Below are 20,557 nucleotides of genomic sequence, written 5' to 3'. Positions count from 1 at the left end.
AGAAACCTCACCACAAAATTAACCAGCACTAGCATCACCACAAATCATGGGCCAGTTCATCGATAGTGACCCTGACTGGGAGTGAATCAATAAGGCAAAGAGAGGTGTTCGCGACATGATTTTTTGCTACTGAGAACCATTTCATGAGACGAGACTTAAGAGAAGGCAGTCAAATCTCAATGTGCACTAGAAGAAGCCAAAGTTAGAGGAGGACCCACAGTCTGGTCCTCTCTCTGAGATGTAACAACCACCCACTTCCCTCCACTGCTGCTGCGATGTGTTGCTGCTCCACTGATGTACAGGTTAGGCCTATTTGTGTGTTTGTCACTCCTCGAATTACTGTGTATACATAAAATAATATATCTCAAGTTTGACTTTTTATTAAATCAGGCACACATGTCCATTTACGTAATGTTATGATGACCACGCATTGCACTCCACCTCCAAGGAAAGCATCCTCAGCGTTAAGCGGGGTCTGAGTGTATATAATAATAGAGGAAAAATGAATTAAGGAATACATATTAAATAAGTAAATTAAACAAGCAGTGCAAAAATAGAAATAAAAGTAGTGAAATAGTAATCATGGGTTCAATGCCCTTTCAGAAATCAAATGGCAGAGGGAAGAAGCTGTTCCTGAATTGCTCAGAGTGTACCTTCAGGCTTTTGTACATCCTTCCTGATAGTAACAACGAGAACAGGGCACGTCTTGGGTGATGGGGGTCCTTAATGATGAACGCCACGTTTTGGAGGATTGCTCTTTGAAGATCTCCTGGATACTACAGAGTAATCTTTTATGCAAATCACAAGACCACCAACTGTCTGCAAACTTACTCACCCGCACGATCACATTTCATCTAAATCACGTATAGGGATGACAAGCAATAGAGCTCCCAGAGGAACATCGGTGGTCACAAATCACAAGAGGTCCATCCACCACTACCCTCTGCAGTCTACAGGCAAGTCAATTTTGGGTCCAATCAGCTGAGTTAGGATTCCATGTATCCTAACTTTCTAGATGAGTCTACCATGCAAGCCTTTGTTGAATGCCTGTATACATGGATTTATACAACATCCTCTGCTCTACCTTCAATCACATCCTCAAAGAACTTCCAGGTTTAACCCCTGTTCTTCCAGTGAGTATTGTTGATGTGGTGCTGCTACACGGGGGAGGATGGACAATGCTTTTTCAGCTGCTTGTGTGAAGGCGGAGGTGGTTTCAGGCTTCAATGCTTTTATCATTCATTCTATAGGGCTTCATGTTTTGTGGATGTTTGTGAAGACTGCTAATTTCAGGCTGTATACATACTGATATTAAATGAACCTCTGAACCTTATTATCAACCTGCACTGCACTTTCTCTGTAACTACATTATTTTCGGCATTGTCATTGCTTTTCTTTGTATTACCTCGGTGTATCTATGCTTTGAAAAGATCTTATGGATGGACTGCACCTCGGTACATATGACATTAATAAACCAATTTCAATTCCAAGTCTGGGCTAGATTTGTTACAACTCCCTAACTTTCGTGAAACTACTAAAACTATTGCACTATTAATAAGAAGAGCCAGATATTACTTTATTTTAAATTGATGATACATGACTGTTTGTTGGAATAACCTACTCCACAATCAAATCCACCTTTACATCAATCCGGAGTGATTAGATACACGGTTAATTTGGCAGGAAACCGCAGAGAACATTGATCCTTGGTACTTCCAACTCAGCTGCTCTGTGGGACGAGGCAGAATTACACAGAGTCTGGGAGAGAGGGCGGGGTGATTGAAACCAGGCGCTAGCTGAGCTCTCTCCTGCAAGTGAACCATGTGCTCAACACATGGTCAAAGGTATTTCCTGCTCTTTCAAACTCTGGCAAGAAACGATAAAGCTGTGAACAACAAGGTAATGAACTAATTTCCCCCAACCCCATCACCTATACATGGGAAGGGGGAATAGAGGTGGAGATGTGCATTGTCCTGGGAAATCCATCTGAAGGCTATGCAAGAAGAGTGATAGTGACTCTTGGCTAAGGTAGGATGAAAGTTCAACAAGAAGTTCCCACTCACCATCCAGTCATCTAACATTCTGCTACAAACCACATGCAAGTGGATAACCAGTGCAATCAGGAATAGCAGTGGGAATTCATTTCTTCTACATAAATCACTACAGCACTTCAAACGTAGCAAAACGTGGCTAACATTCTCTACAGCAGGAATTCCCATCCTTTTTTTTTGCCAAGAAACAATACCATTAACTGAAGGGACCGTGGACCCCTTGGGTGATTTTAGCCTGCTCTAGGGTGATTTTCATCTTTGCACAGAAGTAGAATGAAAATCTAGAACACCTCTTGGTCCACTGAGTCCACACTGACCATCAGCAATCCATTTACGTTACCCCTAGTTTATTCTTCCAAAGTCCTCATTGGATTCCACTCCCCACCCACACAACTGATGTGGGGGGCATTGCACAGCGATTAGCCCACTGACCCTGCACGTGGTTGAGATGTGGGAGGAAATCAGAGCACATGACGGGAAACACAAGCAGTCACAAACACAACATGCAAACTTCAGCCATTGAAACTGGTTCTCTGGGACTTTTAAGACATCAAACCCAAGAGTGTGCCACTCTGCTTCCTTGAGGTAGGGGAAGGGGCAGTAATCAAAAGCCTAGGCAAAAATGTAGCTTTGAAGGTGAAGGAAAATGGATGGAAAAAAATAAGCAGAGAAAGATTTTTAAAAATACACACAATAAGAGAATGAGAGGGGGAAGAAGAACAAAATCAATATTAGTGGGAGCTCAGTTGTCAGAATATTGATATTTGTCAGAGTATTGATATTTGGGCTACCAATCCAGGAAACAGAATTCAAACTACCACATACAAACTGCTGCAGGAACTCAGCAGGTCAGGCAGCATCGATGGAAATGAATAATCATGTTCAGGGCAAGACCGTTCTTCAGGACTAGAAAGGAAGAGGGAAGACGCCAGAATTAAATGGTGGGAAGGAGGACCAGCTGAAAGGCGATAGGTGAAGCCAGGTGGTAGGAAAGGTAGAGGGCTGGAGAAGAAGGAATCTGATAGGAGAGAAGAGTGGACCGTGGGAGAAAGGGAAGGGTGAGGGGGATCCAGGGAGAGGTGACAGACAGGTGAGAAGAGGTAAGAGACCAGAGTGGGGAACAGAGGAAGAGGGAAGGGGGAGGGATTTTTTTTTAAAACAGAAGTGGGGGGAAATCGATATTCGTGCCATCAGGCTGAAGGCTATGATAACATTAACTGATAAACTAAGACCAGCGGACACAGCCTCAGGACAGAGGGGCATCCTTTCAGAACGGAGATGAGGAGGAATTTCTTTAGCCAGACAGCGGTGAATTTGTGGAATTCATTGCCATTGGCGGCAAGGGAAGAACAACCTTGTCCACAAGTTTAAGTCTTTCACCCATTCTGAGAACGGGGGCCAGATATAAATCAAGAAACACTTTACCCGTTCTCAGCTGCAACACACAACAAACAAACATCACATCACTCTCCTGACAAAATCAAAGCGACCCAGAGTTCAATGACTAATGCATTGGTAGTAAAGGTCAAAGACTGAAATCAGAATCGATCCTGTGATTGAAACATGGATAAGACAGAAACCGTGATTGAAGTGTTGATGAGTTAGGAATGGGGAGAGGAATTGAACAATGGATGGGACTGAACCATTCAGTCATAGAAAAGTACATCAGAAACAGGCCATTTGACCCATCTAGTCTGTGTTGAGTCATACTGCCATTTTCCTGCACCCAGACCATACCCTTCTGTACACTGTTCTCCGAATTAACTCATCAAGAAAAAGAAAGGTACACTTCGTACTCCCAACTGATCATTTTCGGACAATTAATGTCTATCAACATGGCACACCATCGAAGGGGAGAAATGACTGTATTGAAGCTGCCAGACAATGCTAGAAGCTCATTAGGGAAATTACCACTGACATATCGTAAATAGCAGAAATTGTCCTACCAGTATTGTTAGCAACATGCGGTTTTAAAAAGCACTGTGATCAAAAGCTGAATGCTTTGAGTCATATTGTGAACTAATTAAATTACCTCCCGAGATAACTGTACATTGCAGACATTGGTTGCAAGTGTTTTCAGAATTCAGCTGCACAGTGTACTCTACACTTGCAAAGCATCCACTCAGCTCAGGAAGGAGTAAATAAAACCCAAATTCAGAATAAGCAGAGATAGGGCGCATTCTAACTGGCTGCATTACCATCTGGTATGGGGGGAGGGGGGCTACTGCACAGGATTGAAGTAAGCTGCAGAATGTTGTCAAATTAGTCATGGGCAAGAGCCACTGTAGTATCCAAGATATCTTCAAAAAGTGGTGCATCATTAAGGATTCTTATCACCCAGGTTATACCTTGTTCTCATTGCTACCATCACAGAGCAAGTACAGGAACCTGAAGGCACACACTCAGTGATTCAGGAACATCTTCCCATCTCCCATCCAATTTCTGAATGGACATTGAACACTACCTCACTACTTGTCTAACATAACTAATTAATATACATATATACTTAGTTTCAATATTATATTATGATGTATTGATTGCTTTGTATGCTGCCACAAAGTTACAAATTTCATGACACATGCCGCTGATATTAAACCTGATTCTGATTGATAGCCTGATGGCCGAAGCTTGGAGACGGGAGGACCGTCTGTGTGTGTGATTGAGAGGGAGGGTGGTAAAGAGGAACAGGACTTGTTTTGTTATGTGTTCAGATGTTATGGGCATCAAGCATGTCGATGCCGGAATGTGAGCGATACTTGTGGACTACCATGAGAACATCTTTAGATTTGTTGGTTGTTAACGCAAATCTGTATGGTTTCACTTTATGGTTTTATGTATACCTGATAAATTTGGTACATTGGTCTTCATAAATCAAAGTACTGAGTACATGAGATAAGATGCTACGTATAAGATGTTGGTGACGCCAAGGAGCTGCTAGGAGTTCACTCCAGAAGCACTGAAGTTGTTATTTTGTTTTCTGATAAATAGCTTTTTGTAAACATTGGCAGCACTCTTTTCACTATTTTTGCAGGTTTGATTTTTGTCACACCTGGTAAACACCCTTGCACTAAAGTACTAAGCAACTCCAGCATTTTTCCTTTGGTCATTACCCACACATCTAACAGCATCACACTGTAAACCTATGTTAACGCAGTTGAATGTCCCTATTGCTCCCCGTTACCTCAAGCTACAGAAGATCGCACTGTACGCTGATGTATATGACAATAACCTAACTAAACATTAGCCACCAGTTCAGTTCCCATATCTAAACTGTTACACTTCTCTATCTCACCACCAACACACAGCATTCAGGCTCTCTTTCTTCAATGGTCTCTCCAGCCCTCCCCCTTCTCTCTACTGCTTAAAACACGTTTGATTTCTCATTTTTCTGTGGCTTTATAAGGCATTGGTCTGACTGCATTTGGAGCACTGTGAACAGTTTTGGGCCCCTTATCTAAGAAACTGTCTGCTGGCATTGGAGAGGGTCCAGAGGAGGTTCACAAGTGATCATGGAATATAAGGGTTAACACACAACGAAACTTTGATGGCTCTAAGTATAGTCGCTGGAGTTTTGAAGAATAGGGGGGATCTCCTTGAAACCTATCGAATACTGAAATTGATATTAGAATGGACGTGGAGAGGATGTTTCCTATAGTGAGTGACTCTAGGACCAGAGGGCACAGACTCAGAGTAGAGCTGGAGTTCCCAACCTGGGGTCCACAGACCTCTCTGTTAATGGTAGAGGGTCAATGGTACATAAAAAGGTTGGGAACCCCTGGAATAGAGATGTGGAGCAATTTCTTTAGCCAGAAAGTGGTCAGTCTGTGGAATTCATTGCCACAGACAATGTGTAGGCCAAGTCATTGGGTATATTTAAATCAGAGTTGATAGGTTCTTAATTAGTATCAAAGGTTACGGGGAGAAAGTAGGAGAATGGGGTTGAAAGGGATAATAAATCAGACATGAAGGCACAAGCAGACTCAATGGGCCAAATGGTCTCATTCTGTTCCTATGTCTTATGGTCTTTTCATAGTTCTCATGAAAAGTCAGAAGTCTGAAAGATTAACATTTTCTCCCTCCATAGATGTTGCCTGACCAGTGAAGTACCAATACAATTTGTTTTTGCTTCAGATTTCTGGCATCTGCGGTTTGTTGCTTCTCGATACTGATTGACAGATCCAGTCACAGAGGTTGTAAAACTGCTGCTTTCACTCCGGCTTTCTTTCAAACCACAGACGTTTTATTTTTTATATTTATTTAGAGATTAAGCACAGTAGCAGGCCTTTCTGGCCCAACGAGCCCATGCTGCCCAATTATAACCATATGACCAATTAACCTATTAATAGACAATAGACAGTAGGTGCAGGAGTAGGCCATTTGGCCCTTCTAGCCAGCACCGCCATTCACTGTGACCATGGCTGATCATACACAATCAGTACCCTGTTCCTGCCCTTTCCCCATATCCCTTGACCCCCGCTATCTATAAGAGCTCTATCTAACTCTCTCTTGAAAGCATCCAGAGACTTGGCCTCCACTGCCTTCTGGGGCAGAGCATTCCACATATCCACCATTCTCTGGGTGAAAAAGTTTTTCCGCATCTCTGTTTTAAATGGCCTACCCCTTATTCTTAAACTGTGGCCTCTAGTTCTGGACTCACCCATCAGTGGGAACATGCTTCCTACCTCCAGCGTGTCCAATCCCTTAATAATCTTATATGTTTCAATCAGATCCCCTCTCATCCTTCTAAGTTCCAGTGTATACAAGCCCAGTCACTCCAATCTTTCAATATATGACAGTCCCACCATTCCGGGAATTAACCTTGTGAACCAACGCTGCACTCCCTCAATAGCAAGAATGTCCTTCCTCAAATTTGGAGACCAAAACTGCACACAATACTCCAGGTGGGGTCTCACCAGGGCCCTGTACAGCTACAGAAGGACCTATACTCAATTCCTCTTGTTATAAAGGCCAACATGCAATTAGCTTTCTTAATCCACACTTCTTTAGTTATGTGGAAGCAAACCAGAGCACCTAGAAGGAACTCATACAGATACAGGGAGAACATACGAACTCCTTATAGACAGCAACAGAAAAGTTGTATTTTGATATAAAATGAAAAATTCAGTGCAGTGTTTCCACTAAGGACAGTTAATAACTACAACATCAAAAAGGGAAAGGTGGAAGGCGAGGACAAATGCAAGAAGTGCAAATCTATAGCGGTGGAAGTAGGTTCATTGACAAATATAACCAAGAACTGTGGTCTGATTTAGCTTCAGTAGTAAACGTAACCATTACAAAATGGTAGTAAGGTATGTGTAAGATGTGGCTGAGATGATGTAATGTTCTAAATGCCCTTTACTAAAGGCAATGAAACACAAAGGTGGCAGCAAAGGTAGACAAAGGGGTAAATAAGACTAAGGGATGCTGCCCTTTATTAGCCAGGAAGGTTAAAGTACAACTTTATAAAACATTAAAGATGCCACACAGAGAATTGTAGTCCAGGTGGTGATGTAGCCATTTAGAATGCGCTCCACAGTACATCTGTAGAAATTAGCGAGTGCAGAGATTCTCAGAAAAATTCAAGGAATTTTTAAATTACCATTTGAATCACCAAGTCATAGAGGCAATGAACAAAGTGCTGGGAAATGAGTTGAACTGGGTACCTGACTGACAACATAGATATGGAAAGCTGAAGGAAGGCTGATGAGGTGAAGATATGTCTCTACCAAAGAAAGTGTAAGGCTTTCCCTCCCTCTGCTAGCCTTGGGCAAGTTGTAACACCTGCTTAGTCTCTCCGATCAGGGCCACATGACACCAGGGGAGCAAGTGGTGGATGGTTATAGGAGCAACTACTGCATATCACAAGTCCTGGTGATGTGATCACTTATGTCAGGCAGACAATCTCTGAAGAGTATTGATAATGGCTGGGGTCACCTGTCATCTATATATACTGCCCAGAAGGCAATGGCAAACCACTTCAGCCAAAAACTTTGCCAAGAATTACTTTGGTTACAGAAGGACTATGATTGTCCATGTCACACAACGCAGCACTTAACAAATGAACAAACAAAACTAAAGAACTCTCTTCAATCCCTTCATTTGCCCCACCCACTGCTGGAATCCCCATACCCTTTATACGCTGCCCTACTATGAAGCTCAAAATATACCCTCCAAATATCACCATACTGGGGCATTCAGGGGAGAATTGAAAGAGTTGAAGACAATCTCTTAACTTCATGACATGCACTTGCCATACCAGACATGGGCAATCACTTCCAATGTTCACTCCCTACATGAAGTAATGCCTATATACAGCATGTACTATACAGTTAATGCAAGATTTAGGACCTCTATACTTATGCAAGCAAGGACTCAGTATTTGTAGATGCCACTACACCGTTCCCAATCGCTCACAGACCCTGAGTGCGTCCCTCCATGACTTTACCATAAACCAGGGGTTCCCTACCTTTTCTTTTCCATGGACCTTACCATTAACCGAGGGGTCCGTGGACCCCAAGTTGGGAATCCCTGCACCTATTTGCTTCACTGAACTGCAGAGGGAACTTGCAATATCCAGAACATCTTCAAGGAACAGTGCCCATCATTAAGGAGCCCCATCACCTAAGCCATTCTCATTGCTACCATCAGAAAGGATGTACAGGAAACTGAAGGCACACATTCAGCAATTCAGGAACAGCTTCTTCCCCTCTGCCATCTGATTCCTGAATGAACACTGAACTCATGAACTCTACTTCACTACTTTTGTTTGCAACGACAACACAGACAAAGTGCTGGAAGAACTCAGAAGGTCAGGCAGCATCTATGGAAATGAATAAAAAGTCAACGTTTCAGGCCAAAAACCTTCATCAGGACTGCTACTGCTATTAAACAACTACTACTTTTTAATTTCAATTTTTACATACATGTCACATTATATCTGAAATTTACATAACATTACCAAAGCAGAGAATGCTAGGATTGTGGGCTGACAAATATAGTTAGATTCAGTGAAAACTTTTAGACATACCATGGATCTTGGGCAGGGAAGAGGGGAGAAAGTTATTTGTACATAGAACACGAAAAGACACAGCACAGGAACAGGATCTTCAGACCAAATTAAATTAATACCTTCTGCTTACACATGATCCATATCTTTCCATTTTGCATATTCACATGTCTATCTGAAAGCCTCTGCTTCCATCACTATCCCCAGGACAATATTCCAGGCTACCATACGTGTAAAAAAAAATAGCCTTACAAATCTTCTTTAAACTTCCCCCTCCCATCTTAAAATTATTCCTTCTAGTTCAGTCGTTTGTTACATGCCACGTCGTACTGGAAAGGAAAGGGGTAGAGGTAGACATCCGAATAAAAAGGTTGGAGGGAGGGGGGGGGGGGGGGGGGGAAGGAGAAATCGACATTCAAATCATCAGCTTGGATGCTTCCCTGACGGAATACAAGGTGCAACTCCTCCAACCTGAGGGTGGTCTCCTCTTATTCCAAGATGAGCCCATGGACAGACATGTCGGAACGAGAATGGGAATCAGAATTGTGGGCAAGAGCAATGTGGGGAACTGTCACCAGATCGCTCTTACCTGTTTACTGTATAATCATTATGCATACACAGTGCACAGTGCATATTGTAAATACACGGGTACTTTGTAAACTGAGCCATTATACTCACTCTTTGCACTCTACCTTGCATAACTTCTCCCCTCTGTACACTCCTTGCTCTCTGCACCTGATCACTGCACTGCATTTGCGCCATGTTCCCCATTTACAATCTCCGTACACTTCACGTGCACACATTCCACGTGTATACTGCAGAGTTTCCAATCTCAGAACTCCCCTGTATACACTGCCTGGATATTATATGATCCTTTCACACATCCCCTGGAATGCTGCTCACTACACACACACTCACCTGTACTGAACTTCCTCCAACACCTTACTCTGTGTTTTGTCATTGTTTGCCCTTGTATTACCTCAGTGCACTGTTATAATGAAATGGTCAGTATGGATAACATGCAAAACAAAGATTTTCACTCTACCCCCATACACATCACAAAAATAAACCACATTCATACAAAGCTAATGGTGCATATACACCCTGCCTACTATTTAGAATCAGAATCAGGTTTAATATCACCAGCGTTATGTCATGAAATTTGTTAACTTTGCTGCAGCAGCACAACGCAATATGTAATAGAGAAAAGACTCAATTACAGTAAATATATACATGTTAAATAGTACATTAAATTAGTAGTGCAAAAATAGAGGGAAAAAAGTGAGGTAGTGTTCATGCATTCAATGTCCATGCAGAAATCGGATGGCAGAGGGAAAGAAGCTGTTCCTGAATCATTCAGTAGGAGACTTCAGGCTCCTGTACCTCCTTCCTGATGGTATCAATGAGAACAAGGCATGCCTTGGGTGATGGGGGTCATTAATGATGGATGCTGCCTTTTTGAGGCACCACTCCTTGAAGATGTCCTGGATACTACAGAAGCTAGTGCTCATGATGGAGCTGACTGAGTTTACGACTATCTGCAGCTTACTTCAACCCTGTGTAGTAGCCCCACATCCCAGATAGTGATGCAGCCTGTCAGAATGCTCTCCATAGTACATGTGTAGAAATTTGAGTATTTTTGGGAGACATACCAAATCTTCTTAAACTCCTAATGAAATATAGCCACTGCCATGCCTGTTTTTGCAATTGCATCAAATACTGGGTCCAAGTTGATCCTCCAAGAGATACTGATGCTCAGGAGCTTGAAAATTGCTCTCTCTCCACTTCTGATCCCTCTATGAGGACTGGTGTGTGTTCCGTCTTCCTACCCTTTCTGAAGTCCACAATCAGTTCTTTGCTCTTCCTGCCACTGAGTGCAAGGTTGCATATCCATATGGATATCCAATGGTCCAATACTGGAAAACTACACCCCTTGGCACCTTCTTTCCCTCAGGTTGGTACTAACCACTGTGTGTATATTCCCTCTCGACACCTACCCCTTAGCCATTCTCTTTTCTATCTTCTGTTTTCTGGGAAAAGATACAAAAGCATAAAATCTCAGGCAACCAGATTCAAGAACAGTATAGGATTTTGTGAATAAGACATGTGAAAGCCAGTTCTTTACTTCCATTATGAACAAATAAAAAGCAGTCACCTTCCACTGATGTCGCTATGTCAGATATCCTCTTAAAGTGAACTCAATGGCGGTGTTTGTGAATATGCAGAACAATTTCTATTATGATCAGTATGTATCATCTGTCACCCTTTGCATTACCAATTCACCAAAACTAGCATTGACAGTCTGTCTGGAGCTCCTACGAGCAGCCCAGCCAGGGTCCTAGGTGCCTTGGTTGGAACAACAGCAGGTGCCACTAGATTGTTCAGGGGTATCTGACATGCACACAGTCATGTCACGACGCTCTTGGTAGCGGAACCACCATGTCTTGGTGGGTCAGTTTAAATACTTCAGGTTTACCCTTCCTATTTACATTACAAGCCTTTTTGTCCCATTCGAAACCATGGAATGGGCCATCATAAGGGGGTTGACATACATCATGGTGGATAAAAACAAATGAGGTAGAATGTAGGTCAACTGGAACCCAAGAGTGCTGTCTATCACGATGGGAGGCAGGAATAGGTGTAAAAGTATTGAGTTACTGAGGAGGGGAGAATGCTGCTGAGAATCCCACCAGGTTGTTGTGGCATCAGGAATAAAATCACGCAGTACCCGTACACCAATTCAGCTGCAGAGAACTGCATGTCCTCTTTTGGAGCTGTTCTGAGCTTCAGCAAGACCCTTAGTGGACGATCGTGCCAACACTCTTCCGTCAGTGAGCCTTTATGGAATAGTGGAACCACTCGCTCTGGCCAATGGATTTGATACACCATGGTGTGATGCAATTTAATGCTGAGGTTCTGGGCCATTGCAGCCCAGTGGTCAGACATGAAATGGGGACTACAGTCGGAAGAAATATCGGATGGGGCCCTGTCAAGCAACCCAGGTGTTGATGAACACCCAAAAAATGTCCACTGCCATTGCTGAAACTAGAGGGACAACCTCTGACCACTTGGTGATATGGGTATGGTCCACCATGATAAGGAGAAGCGTGAAACCGCAGTGGTGGTGGTGGAAAAGAGAACCAATAAGGTCCACACGAATGTTGTCATACCATCGCTCAGGGACCTTGAAAGCAGCCAATGATGCCTGAATGTGATGGTTAATTTTTGTCCTCTGACACACAATACAGGCTGCATGCCAGTCTCGCACCTCCTTCCCAAGGCTGCGCCACAGAAACTTTAAAGCAACCAGTTCCTATAAAGCCTTCCCACCCAGATGTGAGACATCACAAATGGAGTTGAATACAATCCGCCACCAGTTTGCAGACACTATGGGCGAGAGCCTCCAGTAAGACATCACACAAGCGAGAAACTCTTGCAACCCTGATCTTGACGTCTACGAACCGTGACTCCTTTCCTGTAAGCCTGGACCTCTGGGCCGGTAGCTTGATCGGCTGTCATGCCAGCGTAGTCAACACTGATATGTATGGGATCAATGGCAGGCCGTGAGAGGCGATCAGCCACAGCGTTACTTTTCCCTTCAATGTGCTGTACGTCAGTTGTGAATTTCAAAATTTAGGTTTAGTGGCATTGCTGCTGTGCAGACCAACAGTATGAAGCTTTTTTGGCCAACGCGTGCATGAGGGGTTTATTATCAACGAACACTGTGAAATGCCGACCCTCCAGTAGAAAACGAAAGTGGTGGATGGCCAAACAGAGACAGAGAAGCTGGCTGTCAAACGTGCTGTACTTCCTCTCAGGGTCTGGGGGGGGGGCAGCGGAGCTGCCAGCTGAAGAAGGCGAGTGACTGCCACATGTCTCCAACCAACTATTCATGCACAGCACCTACTGCATAGTCTGAGGCATTAGCAGTGATGGCTAGGTGAGTAGGGTCACATTACAAAGAGCTCGTTTGGTGATATGGCAAATGCTCTGCTCACATCTACTGACCACTCAAGCATGTGATTGGGGACACTGCCATTTAGGGCACTAAACAAGGGGAGCACAAGTTCAGCAGCTTGTGGAATGAAACGGTGTTAGAAATTCACCATACCTAAAATCTCTTGCAGTGCTTTGGTAGTGTGGGACAGTAGAAAGTCCATAATATAGCGGCGATTTTTGACTGAAAATTTGTCTGTGAAGATGCAGCGGTTGAGAAAGTCAATAGTAGACAACACGAATTGGCATCAGCGGAGTGAATAATCAAGCCCATGTTAGCCTAAGCACTTAAAAATTGTGTGGAGATATGATGTGTTTGGTTTTGAGTGTGCTGGTGACACGTATGGCTTCTAGATAAACAAAAAGGAAATCTAAGCCTTTTAAGTCCATTAGCCTCTGGAAAATCCATGCTGCATTTTTCAGCTCAAATGGCAGGCACAGAAACCCAAATAGACGAAACAGGTTATAACAACTGTTTGGGAACATCCTCAGCACACACAGGCACCTAACTTTATTTCAACCAAAAGAAGAAGCCTAAAGAACAAATGTCATCATCATAGAAACAGCTCCACTCCATCTGCCACAAGTGGGACTTCCCAGTGGCCAAACATTTTAATTCCAATTCCCATTTCCGTTCCAACATGTCGGTTCATGGCCTCCACTTTTGTGAAGATGAGGCAACCCACGGGGTAAAGAAGCAATACTGTATATTCCATCTGGGTAGCCTCCAACTTGGTGGCGTGAATATTGTTTTCTCCTTCCAGTAAAAACAAATTTCTCTCCACCTCCTCCTTCTTCCATTCCCCACTCTGGCCTCTCACCTGCCTATCAACTCCCCCTGGTACCCCACTCCTTCCCTTTCTCCTATGGTCGACTCTCCTCTCCTACAGGGTTCCATCTTCTCTAGCCCTTTAAATTTCCTACTACCTGGCTTCACCTATCACCTTCCAGCTAGACCCCTTTCCCACTACCCATCTTTTTATTCTGGTGCCTTCCCCCTTCTTTCTCAGTATTGAAGAAGGACCTCAGCCTGAAACGTCAACCGTTTATTTATTTCCATAGATGCTGCCTGAGCTGGTGAGCTCCGTTGGCATTTTGTATGTGTTCCTTTTGTTTTCCAGCATCTGGAGAGTCCACGTGTGTTATCATCAAGAAGTTATTGGACTTCGCAGTGAAAAGATCTTCAATCACAGATCACTGGACCTTCTTCCACAAAAAGAGGACATACCTGCAATGCTACGATCAAAACCATCTTCTGAATGTGGTAATGACAAGATGGATCTCTCTCCAGCCTGCCACAGGTAAAGATACCACCTGTCTTCCTCAATCCTCGTCCTCTAATTTCCTCCCTGAAAGCAACGTAGGTTCTTTTCATCTAGAGCAGGGGTTCCCAATCTTTTTTAATGCCATGGACTAATACCATTAAGAAAGGAGTCCATGGACCCCAGGTTGGGAACCCATGGTCTAGAGGAACAGTGAACATAATCTTTCTTATACGCCAACTCCAAGAGTAGTATCATCACAATATCTAGTTTTTTTTCATCCTCGTGAAAGCCTTTGACTCCAACTGGGAGCAACTCAAAGGTTCAAGTTAATGTCAGAGGAAGTATACAGTATACAATCTGATATCCTTGCTCTTTGCAGAGATCCACAAAGCAGAGAAAAAACCCCAAAGAATGAATGACAGAAATATTAAAACCCCCAAAACCCCCTCCCCCCATGCACAAGTAGTAGCAAGCCCCCAGAGGCCATGATCTCCAAACCATCAACAAAAAACATCCCAACACTTCAACATCTTAACAGGCCCTTCTCTCACCAATGAGGGGGAGAGATCATTCCTGCCATAGTGATCCATCTGCAGAGCATCCCATCAAATTTTGCCCACGTACAGAAATCCGTCATCTTATGCTTGCTTCTAGATGATCAAATTCTAGCCGACAGATCTACAGAAGAGTCAAACTCGGTGCAAGACTGCATCACTACCCCAACACTGTTCAATCATCAGAGCGCAGCACCTCACATTTAAGAAACTTCCTGCAGGGGTGAAGTTAATCTTCAGAACTAATGAGGTGTCATCTCCCGATAAACATACTCCTCAGTCAAAGTCAGCCAAACGTCAGTGGGGCTGCAGAATGGAGAATGTGGTCTAGGCTCCGGGCAACTCAACCTGACTTTTGGTGATGATTTAGGCACCAGGCCAGATTGTAAAGGCCAGGGTGTGGGACCAGATGCGAAGGACAGGCTTGTTCAGCTCACTGCTCCACTAAGGGACAAGGAACAGACTCTGTGGACTTCAGTTTAAAAAGCTAGTTACTTACATTTATTATTTACATGTTATTCTTTTTCTCTGCACATTTGGTATTTGATCCTCTTCTTTTTTTTAATTTTCTGGGTTTTTTTGTTTTATGGTTGCCTGTTAAGAGACAAATCTCAAGATTGTATAATGTATACATACTTTGATAATAAATGTACTTTGAACTTTGAAGATGCACGTTTAAATACCAAGTTCCAAGCTGTCACTGACTCATTCGCTGAAGCAGGTGACAGCATGTTCCTTCCACTTGACATCTGCAAGTCAAAGTCCTTCACGAATGTGCCCCCCACCCCACTCCATGAACTATGAAGAAACAGAAGAATGCAGATGCTGGAAGCTGGACAACACTGGAGGAACTCTGTGGATCTATGGAGAGAAATAAATGTTTGCCTCCATTTCCCTCAAAGCTGTCGCTTGACCCACTGATCAAAGTTCAAAGTAAATGTTATTATCAGAGTACATATGTCACCACATACAACCCTGAGATTCATTTCCCTGTGGGCATAATCAGCAAATCTATAGAATACAAACTATAGAAGTATCAATGAAAGATCAAACAGAGTGCAGAAGACAACTGTGCGAAAGCAAATATAAATAAATAGCAATAAATAATGCGAAAATGAGATAATCAGATAAAGAGCCCTTAAGTTGTGGAAACATCTCAATGGATGGACAAGTGAGTGTAGCTATCCCCTTTCGTTTAAGCGCCTGATGGTTGAGGGGTAGTAACTGTCTTTGAAGCTAGTGCTGTGAGACCCAAGGCTCTTGTACCTTCTACTTGATGACAGCAGTGAGAAAAGAGCATGCCCTGGGTGGTGAGGATCTCTAATGATGGATGCTGCTTTCCTACAACACTATTTCATGCAGATACACTTAAGCATTTTGATTTTTCTTTAACTATGCTTCTTTTACAAAGGGCTACGGCATATTCCTGAAAAACATAGACCACTTTCCAGATGTCAGGAGTCAACTATCTGAAAGACATTGATGACAAAATCCCTACAAAATCCTTCAACTGTAAAGGGCCAGTACATTGTTAAAGGCAAAATCATTAAGAGTGCTAATATACAGAGGGATCTTGGGATCCCAGGTCCACAGCAACTGCACAAGCTGTAAAGGCAACATGTGGCACGCTTGCTTTAGCACTCCGGGCACTGAGTTCAAAAGTCAGGAAGTTATGCTGCAGCTTTATGAAATTCTAGTTAGGCTGCAACTGGAGTATTGATTCATTTCTGGTCGCCCCGTTTTAGGAAGGCTTTGGCGAGGATGCAGAAGAGGATTTGAAGGCACGTGCAATGAGAAGAGGTTGGACAAACTTGGATTGCTTTCTCTGGTGTAGTGGAGGCAGAGGACAGACCTGAAAGAATTTCACAAGATTGTGAGAGTCATAGATAGACAGCCAGTATCTTTTTCCTAGAGTCCAAATGTTTTAACACAAGAGGGCATGAATTTCAGACGAGTGGGGGTCTGGTCAAAGGAGATGTGTGGAACTAGTTTTCTTGTTTTAAATACACACACACACACACACACACACACAAATACACTGCTGGGCTCAAAGGAGCCAATACAATAGAGGTGTTTAGATAGCTAGGGAATGGAAGGATGTGGGCATTGTGTAGGCACAAAGGATTAGCTTAGAAAGACATTTAATTACTAGTTTTATTGGTTTGACTCAACATCGTGAGCCGAAGAGCCTGCCCTGTGCTGTTCCATTCCATGTCCAGTGGATGGATAAGCAAACTAAGTTCAGTATCCTCTCCCAGGCCAACATTCGCAGCATCGATGCCCAAGCTAGTCAGTAGGCTCTACCATTCACATGCCAGACACCAAACAGAGCTCTGTAACAGTGAGAGATCATCAGGCCGACAAATGAAAGGGTGTGCCCAGAGCCACCCTCTTAAGCTGCAAGCCCACGACACTCAGAAATGGAGGAAGTATATCTGGAAGTCTATTCAGGAGCACAGAGACTCTGCAACAGACACAAACCACACATCCACCCGCCACATCTGTGTGGGAGTCTTCAGATGCAACATTTTTCTCATCAGTCAACTTACAAAACTGATGTGGGCGCAAAATCATCCTCAATCCTGAGAGATTGCCATGGATGGAGAAACCCCAAGGTGTCCCTTCACACTGCCCCCATTCTTATTGATTGCAACTCTTATCCACTGCTGATCCTTCACACAAGCACGTCACCCACGAGATTTCTCCCCCCCCAAACCCCGTTCCAATTCACATAACCCTCATGGGATGTAGCCTCACCTCAGTATATGCCCAATATGCCCAGTCTGGCCCAATATTCTCAGACAATCTCTTTGACCAACTACCGTCAGGAAGGGGGTACAGGAACATCAGCGCTAGGACTGCCAGACTGGGTAAAAGCTTCTCCCACAGGCTGAGACTCATGAATACCCTGCCACCACTGAGGTCTCGTCACTAGGACAGTGAGCCGTTTACTGTTTACCTGTGCTGTGCTTCACTATGTGCATTTTAAAATATATTTTATTTGATTACATGTGTATATTTTGTATAATGTGACGGGTGTGATATATGTTGTGTGGGTGCATTGTGGTCTGGAGGAATGCTGTATGTGTGTACAGTCAGATCACAATAAACTTCAACTTGTACAATAAACCAATCTGTGTACAATCCTAGCCCCAACATGCTTTCCACCAGGTGTTTAGCAAGCTATCAGCTCTGCTTGTCACTTTAATCTCCCCAGGTCCTGTCCAGTGTCCCACTTCTGGTTATTTGGCCAGATGTTCCTGAAAATCCTACTACCCAACAGATACAGCCTGTTCACTCTAACCCTGTGACTCAGTTCCACCTCCTCCCAGGATTCCCTACCCATGACACAGTATAACACATCTACCCCGCCCCCAACTCACAGGATGCCCCCTCACCTCCCCATGCCCTGGCTCACACCCTCCTGGGATCTCCACCCTGCCCAAGCATGTGGAACATGATGGAGGCGCCCACCTCCCCCACGCCCGGGGTTACTCACAGGATCCCCGAACAGGAGGTACACACGAAGCTGCCGACCGTGATGTCGATGTAGGTGGGCCCGCGCTGCTCGCACTCGAAACATTGCCGGTTGTACGTCCGCGCGCCCAGCTCGCGCACCAGCCTCAGGTGCTTCTCCTCCTGCTTTCGGCGAGCCGTGGCCGACATGCCGGCGGCCGGAGCCCCGTAGGCGGAGAGAGAGAGAGAAGCGGCGGTGGCGACTCGGGCGATCGATCAGCTTTTCCTTCCCTCCTACCCTCAGCCGCGTCTCCTCACCGCCGCCATTACCTGCCAATCATGGGCCGGGGGCGGGTCTACGGCGAGCCGGCGGCTGACGGGCGCCGTCAAAACCGCGACCGCCACTTCGAAATACACACACCACGTGGGTGCAAAATCACTACTTCATGGAGATTTTAAAATAGTGTTACTCGATTTTCATTGTTAATTTCTCTTTCATAGCCGAAAATATTAATTTATAAGCTCATGTACAATATTTCTCTTTAATAATTTCAGAATATTTATTTATATATTGTTTGCTTGATTTGTTATTTTTTCACTTTTTCTGTGTCCATTGGGGATTGATCTTTATTTTTCAAATTGGGTTCTTTCAGGTTTCTTGCTTTGTGACTGCCTGTAAGCAAACAAATCTCAAGGTTGTAAAATTTATACATTCTTTAATAATAAATGCACTTTTAATCTTTTGAATCTGTAGTTGCTGAGATACATTTCAGGGTGCACTGGGACACATCATCAGTGAGGTAAACTGGGGTCAACAGAAATTATCGGTCTTTAAACATCAGCGATTCTCATCCAGGCGACCCAGCCAACTTTTACCAGGCCCTGGTTTGTGTCCCAGCAGCATTTTGTCCACAGGTCACACCTCTCTATCCACAGCCATAGGACCATTAGGAGCAGAATTAGGCCATTTGGCCCATCAAGTCTGCTCTGTCATTTCATTATGGCTGCTACATTTTCCCTCTCAGCCCCAATCTCCTGCCTTCTCCCCATATCCCCTTATGCCCTGACCAATCAAGAATCTATCGACCTCTGCCTTAAATATACATAAAGACATACAATGAATTCCACAGATTCACCACTCTTTGGCTAAAGAAATTCCTCCTCATCTCCATTTTAAAAGGACACCCCACTATTCTGAGGCTGTGTCCTCTGGTCTTAGAAACTCCCACCAGTCTGGGTAGTCTTGTTTCGTCTGGTGGATTTGGAGCTCCTTTCCGAGGAACATGCTAAGATGGTAGCGCGATATTATTACGCAGCAGCCTCTCCGGACTCTGGATTTGGGGATTGCCAAACGTTATGTGGATTTTCTGGAGTAGTCTGTTTTGTCGTGTGCTTTTGTGATATCATTCTGGAGGAACGTTGTTTCATTTTTTAACTGCATTGCATTTGTGGTTTCTAAATGACAATAAACCGAAATTCAATTCAATTCAATTCATAGGAAACATCCTCTCCACATCCACTCTATCAAGGCCTTTCACCATTCGATAGTTTTCAATGAGGTCACTCCCCCCCATTCTTCTAAATTCTAGTGAATACAGGCGCAGAGTCATCAAATGCTTCTCATATGACAAGCCATTCAATGCTGGAATAATTTTCGTGAACCTCCTTTGAACTCTCTCCCGTTTCAGCACATCCTTTCTAAGATAAGTGGCCAAAACTGCTCACAATACTCCAAGTGAGACCTCATCAGTGCTTTATAAAGTCTCAACATTACATCCATCATTATGGACCCCCATCATTCAGAACATGCCCTTTTCTCTTTGTTACCATCAGGATGGAGGTTCAGGAGCCTGAAGGCACACACTCAGTGTTTCAGGAACAGCTTCTTTCCCTCTGCTATCTGATTCCTATGTGGACATTGAACCCATGAACACTACCTCACTGTTTTTAATCACTACTTATTTAATTTAACTTTTTAATATATCTACTGTAATTTACAGTTTTATTATTAAGTTTTGCAATCTACTGCTGCCACTGAGCAGCAAATTTCGGGACATAAGGATATTAAACCTGATTCTGATTCTTTTTCATTATCTTAAAAACATTCAATTATAAGATTATCTATGGCATTTCTCTTCATTAACATTAACATGTTAATTTGTAAGTTTTTATAGTTATTTCATATTGTTCTAAAGATTTATCCATAATTTCATTTCTCTGTAATTCATA

The 20,557-nt window shown here is 43.6% G+C and overlaps 1 protein-coding gene across 4 annotated transcripts in view; it reads right to left on the bottom strand.

Annotated features, from left to right (window-relative positions):
- Positions 1-18,693, bottom strand: part of LOC132396899 (arf-GAP domain and FG repeat-containing protein 1-like) — a 138,138-nt gene extending 119,445 nt beyond the window's left edge. For 2 of the 4 annotated variants that reach the window (XM_059974967.1, XM_059974970.1), the window contains exon 1: positions 18,372-18,693. In XM_059974967.1, the coding sequence (XP_059830950.1) occupies positions 18,372-18,538 (167 nt within the window). In that variant the 5' untranslated portion in view covers positions 18,539-18,693. The remainder of the gene's footprint in view (positions 1-18,371) is intronic. The other 2 variants (XM_059974966.1, XM_059974969.1) reach the window with 2 other exon arrangements.
- Positions 18,694-20,557: the final 1,864 nt, after the last annotated feature.

The sequence above is a fragment of the Hypanus sabinus genome, chromosome 7, assembly GCF_030144855.1.
Source record: "Hypanus sabinus isolate sHypSab1 chromosome 7, sHypSab1.hap1, whole genome shotgun sequence".
Classification (NCBI taxonomy): Eukaryota; Metazoa; Chordata; class Chondrichthyes; order Myliobatiformes; family Dasyatidae; genus Hypanus; species Hypanus sabinus.
The sequence above is the reverse complement of the archived record's forward strand: the minus strand, read 5'-3'. Positions and strand labels throughout refer to the sequence as shown.